General features: G+C 37.2%; 1 protein-coding gene across 2 annotated transcripts in view; it reads right to left on the bottom strand.

The window, feature by feature from the left end:
• Positions 1-3,408: 3,408 nt before the first annotated feature.
• LOC117303094 overlaps positions 3,409-6,000 on the bottom strand; it is a 75,797-nt gene continuing 73,205 nt past the window's right edge. For both annotated transcript variants that reach the window (XM_033787172.1, XM_033787173.1), the window contains exons 5-6: positions 5,384-5,547; positions 3,409-4,586 (exon numbers count right to left, since the gene is read on the bottom strand). In XM_033787172.1, the coding sequence (XP_033643063.1) occupies positions 4,404-4,586; positions 5,384-5,547 (347 nt within the window). In that variant the 3' untranslated portion in view covers positions 3,409-4,403. The remainder of the gene's footprint in view (positions 4,587-5,383; positions 5,548-6,000) is intronic.

The raw sequence follows: 6,000 nt of genomic DNA, 5'->3' as shown, positions 1-6,000 counted from the left end.
CACTAAACCCTTTCATATAATTTTTTATCTATTCGCATTATATACAGGTACAAGGAAATCTAAAAATACTTTAAGGTTAAAAGTGTCTCAACTGTCTGGAATTATTATACAACTTTTCTCACTGCAAAAGAAAAAAGACGACACATATAACGGTGAGTTAAAGGCAGTGGACATTATTGGTAATTACTCAAACTAATTTTTGGCATAAAACCTTTCTCGGTGACGAGTAATGGGGAGAGGTTGATGGTATAAAACATTGTGAGAAACGACTCCCTCTGAAGTGCCATAATTTTTGAGAAAGAAGTAATTTTCCACCAATTTGATTTCGAGACCTCAGATTTAGAACTTGAGGTCTCGAAATCAACCATCTAAACGCACACAATTTCGTGTGATAAATGTTATTTTTCTTTCATTATTATCTCGCAACTTTGATGACCGATTGAGCTCAAATTTTCACAGGTTTGTTATTTTATGCATATGTTGAGATACACCAACTGTGAAGGCTAGTCTTTGACAATTACCAATAGTGTCCACTGCCTTTAAGGTAGATGGATACCCTGCATTGATGATAACACACCACAACAACAAAGCAGTCTTTAACTTGTATCCAAGCTCTATCTTGGATAAATGGCTGTGGCCAATGGCTATCTTTAGGTAATTCAAGTATAGAAAGCCACAATGATAGCCGCAGCCAAATGAGCCAAAGCTTGACCTTTAACCCGACTGAAGCTTGGGCAAATACTTTCCGTTCTGCATGACACCCTGGCCTGCATTTGACCATGCAGAAAACACAGGTGCAACAACACAATTTAAAAATCTTGTTTAAAAAATTGAATAATTTAGAAGGAGCCTTATTCACTCCCTCTCTTAAATGTGTCACTAATTATTCATAAGATATCAACTACAGCTGCAACCATCCGTTCATGGTTCATTACATAAGAATACTAAATTTAATTACCGAGTTCAAAGCTCTTGAAATTGATCTTTATTAATTACCTCATAATTGGATGTCAAGTACAGACAAAAATGCTATTAAGATTTTGAATTTTCGTGAATAACTTTTTTTGCGTGGAGGAATAAAATTACCCCCTTTTATGTAGATACTTCTTTTACTGTCATCAAATGGCACCAACTATTATAAATCCCAGCTTTCCAAATCGCAATAATAAATAAAATTAAGAGTTAATAATTATTACGTAATACTGGCAATCATGTAGGCTGAAGATAAATAAAAACCTTTTAAAACAAAATAAAACAAAACAAGTACATTGCGAGATAAAGATTAAACAATCTGAATTTGAAATTACCTTTTCAAAATTTCAGAAATAAAATCCTTCGCTAATAAAGAAAAAAATATGTTTTTAAATTTGAGAGCAGATAAATTCAGAGCGGACCGAGGTCTCTTGTGGATGTTACGGACACTCAGCAAAAGAATCACCTGCTCTCTACGAACGCATATTTATTAGAGTCAACTGCTAATTAATTGGTGTCCATTGATCACGTAACTGCAGAACCACAAGTGTCAAGACATGATGGTGGATTTCAAAAAAGAGAACACAGTTTGTATTAATCTTGTTGTTTTAGAAAACCGTCTCTTAAAGTGGTGCATAATTTGTTCTTTGAAAATAGTATGACTATTATTTTTTTGATCTATTGAATTTTAAGAGATTTAAAGAAACATTTAACCAAAGATCACAAATCAAACCTATGGAAGTTTGAATATATATTGCATTTCAAAGAAAAACAGTCTCTTGCCTAAAATATCTTGAGAGGTAACTGCTTAGTTAGACCATTCCTCCCTCCATGGTTAGACCTCATTCAACAGTGAAGCGCTCTTTGCAAAATGACAGTGGCCAATGATTCTGTAAAAATCATAATCTTAAAAACGGACCAATTTTCACAGGTTAGTTTTTGATTCCGACATCTTTATTTACAAAGGGTTAAAACAATCGACTGGTTCCAACAAAAATCAAAGTTACACGTTCCCTTTTTCAAAAATAACGCAGTAGGATGTCATACAAGCACAGCTTGTACCCTTGAAAAATCAACACAATATTAAGGTTTATACATCTATTAATATTCATACCCCATTTAAGAGAGGTGACACCGCACTGCCGAGCTATTATTCAACTGAAAACGTTTTTCTCACCTACTCCTACAAAAGAAATAGACAGACTTCTGATGAGACAGTGTTGTATTGGGTAAAAAGATCCAAGGGAGTACACAACATTGATTGAAATATAAACAAGTAATCCTCTCTGAGATGACGCAGGCCTTCCAATTAGCATATCACTATGGTTACCAAGTTGATTTATTCTGAGCTTTACAGAGGAGGGGGGGGGGGGGGTAACTTTCCCAAACAACTTGCCTGGATCCTAGTCATGGTGAAGGACCATGGAAAAGGTCAGAGAGCTTCCTGATGTGGTTTAACAATTGATGCTGCAGACGCTTTTTAAATACAGGGCAGATACTATTTTCCCTCCTCGTCTGCTAAAAATTGTTACACTGAAAACAAAAACTGTTTAGCTGGAATACATTTTTGCTAAGCGAATCCCTCTTATCAACTTGTGCTGGGCAGGATTTCGAGCACTACACTGTCTGTCAAATACCCTCCCTATGGAACCTATAACCTCTATTTTTCACACATTATAACAGATTTATAGCTGGCAAATTTACCCATTTCACACCCTGAAACAATCAGTATCTTATTTTACTAAAGACTTTAAATATATTTCAGACCAAGAAGGCCTATCTTAATATTTTTTCTTGGAGGTATGACAGGTTTATCGCATGCAAAACATACTTTAACTTCTCTTTTAAAAAAAATCTTTAAGATTTGTTCATTTAAGATTACAAGTGCTCATCAAGAGTTAGCTCAGGATGGCTTTAAGATGATGGAGACAAAGAAGCTCTAAGACAAAGGATGAAGGCAGATTTAGCTTAAATCAGTCGTTTTAAGTCCATAAATTGACTGTAAATCTGAGGAAAATCTTTAAGAAGTCTCCTGGCGGTGGTGAGAGGATCTTAAGACACTCCTCCCGGTCCAGTCAGAGTGTTGAGTGAATTTGTCTGATTATCAAGTTGTTCGGTGTTCATTTGGCGACTTAGTCAGCGAGAATTGCTTTACCTTAAAGGGGTGCCTTATCGGCATGTTCATAACTCATAAGATTGGTAAGAAACACAGTATGGAAACTGTGTATGAGTATTGTCACTGTGCTGTACATGCTTGTTTCTCTTACAATGAAATTAAGATTTAATGTTTCTTGAAGTTTTTCACTGATGCAATTCCTTTGACTGCTGAATGTCAAAGATAAAACTACAAATTAAAATCTGAAGCCATCCCGGAATTACATCAATTGATTTGGAGTGGTACCTGTCTTCAGTGAATCTAAATTTCCTAATTAACTGTTTTAATTTAAGTACAATGGTTGGAATAAACCCAATCTTGTCAAAGGATGGAGTCGTCCTTGCCTGACATCTTGAAGGTTACCAGCTCTTAACGAGGTTCTTGTGGTCGACATGAAGTCAACTTTAATTTTGTACTCCAAGGCCTTGAATAAGACAACACTGCTTCTGTTGCCTTGGTCTTAGTGTTCTAACAAGCGTTCCCACTACACTTAAATATTTTCCAATGAATGTGCCCTTTGAAAAAGAAAGAAAAAAAACAGAATATTCTCTCAGAGATGAAATTTCAGGTCTGTGTATTATGTTTAATTCTCCACTTCATCCAATCTGATGATAACAACTACTGTGTTTATCCTATCAATCTGACTGCTGCGATTATCTAGTTACTTGTTGTTCTGCGGATACACGCCGAAGCAGACAATTCTGAACGCTAAAACACAGATGAGTAGAGGTCTCATCTTCCTCGGCTCAATCTTTAGTCTTGTTTTCAGTGACAGTGCAACTGTTGTCAACCAAGGTTTCTACAAGGGAAGGGGGGTGGGGGGGGGGCTGTCTAAAGGGGTAAGCGATATCACCATCCTTATTCTATTCAGATCACAATTCTCAGTTGTCATGGCTTTGAATATATAGTCATTACCATGGCAACTGCTGTGGATCTGCCGATGCTAGGGGTAGTTCTCATATCTCCTCTGATCCAGGGTTGCATTAATGACAAGAAGATTTCAGTCGGAACTTTGGACACATCGAGTACTGTCCCCTTCATCTTCTAAGATTACTTGGAGAAGACAGCTTTAAGACTGAAGATGCAGTCCTTGGATTGCAACGATTCTCGAGTAGTGCATCCTTGATCCATACAAATTTCCAGCTAAATTGCTTGTGACATCAAACAGTTGTAAAATCACCCCTCCTACTAAACCAATAGTTGAAATGTAGTTGCACATAATTCCAGTTGCACCGTTTAACATTTTAAAGTCTACGAAGAATAAGACGAGTAAGCTTCATTTGGATTTCTTGAGGAACTCCTTTAGAAGTTTTTGGTAGATTTCCGAGCGCAAGAATCGTGGGTAAGAGTCCTTTTCCATAAGAGCTTCTATCCGTTTCTGGGCATGATCGAAGGTGTTTTCATCTGGATGGTTCACATTGGCCGTTGTCTCAAGCCGCGTTCTAGAATCAAGGTTTACCTGAAAATATAAAAAATAAAACGCATTACTTAAGGGGCCTCGAAACAGCCCACAACACCAACAGCAATTGCCGTGATGCCCTGTGTTTTAAATGTTGGCCCTCTGCAAAGTTCCAATAAAAAATTAACATTTTCCTTTTAGAGTGCCCTTTACCAGAGGAAAATTGTCCATACCCCTTCAAGAGTGAAGTTCAAGACCTGACCTAAGCTTGCTTGGTGCTTGTCAGTTGCATGTATTATTATAAACTGAAAAGGAAACAGAATTGCACTCCTTTTTGTAGTGTAGTCAGGAAGGAATTCACGAGGACGCAGAGAAATTAGTTAACAGTATGCTATCATGTTCACTTCATGTCATGTAAAACAACTCTACCATCCAAGATGGCGTAACCCCAAAACCCTTAACACCAGAGGGCGCACTTGTGTTGATGACACAACACTTTTATAGTCCACTCATTTTAGTGGGAGATACTGACTATTTTTGGAAATGTTATCGAAAGAGTGTTTGTTTTTTTGTTTCTTGTGTCCCTTTTTACTTGAGTGTGCAGCCAAGGTTTTAGGCAGTGTGCTTCATTCCATATGATTGTCCCCATCACACATTAACTGGGGTGGAGTGAAAGACTGGGGCAAATATCATCACACTGCTTACAGCGGAATTCTGCGCTTAAGCCCCATAGAATCAAAAGCTTCTCAGTGCCCTGTAAGTGTAGAATTCTGTGCTTTGCAGTGCCATGACACGGGGCTCTGGTCACTAAATAATACAATCTTTCATACACAAACTGAGTAACCAAAGCAACCTACCTCTCTAGGGGCCTGTATTGTCACATAATCTTCAAATATTTTCTGAGCTCTACTTGTCAGCACCTCAGTGTTCAAAGTCTTGTATTCCTCACAAGCGAGCCAGAATTCTATGTTTTCATCGCTGAACTCTGTCTGTAAGAACTTTCTGAATGCCTCTAAGCCAGCTGTAGAAGGGGTGGGGTAGGAGGAGATGGGGGTGGTTATAGGGAGTAAAAGAAATGTATGGTTCATTAAAAATGAGAAATTTATGTTAAGATTACATGCAGCAAACTCAAAATGGCTACATTGCTCAGATTTTGAGATCTGATTGCTTTAAAATTGCTCTTTCTTTGATGTTCATTAAGACTTTGTTTTTGTAATTAATTGTGAAGCGTTTAAAAACCTTGTGTATGAAGTGCTATATAAATGATTACTTTATTACAGTACAATTATTCACTAAAAGCATTGCAGAGAGGCAGACCTGAAATTACAGGGTTTTCAGATTATGACTATAATTAGAAACGGCTCGAGATATGACGTGCAGGCTTGTTGCTGCGGATGTAATTTTGATCTGAACGGAAGGTTCTAAGTATTCATTAATATCGCGTAATGAAGTTCTACTTATAGATAATAGCTTC

The sequence above is a fragment of the Asterias rubens genome, chromosome 19 (assembly GCF_902459465.1).
Source record: "Asterias rubens chromosome 19, eAstRub1.3, whole genome shotgun sequence".
Lineage (NCBI taxonomy): Eukaryota > Metazoa > Echinodermata > Asteroidea > Forcipulatida > Asteriidae > Asterias > Asterias rubens.
Note: the sequence above shows the minus strand (reverse complement) of the source record. Positions and strands in the feature narration are given on the sequence as shown.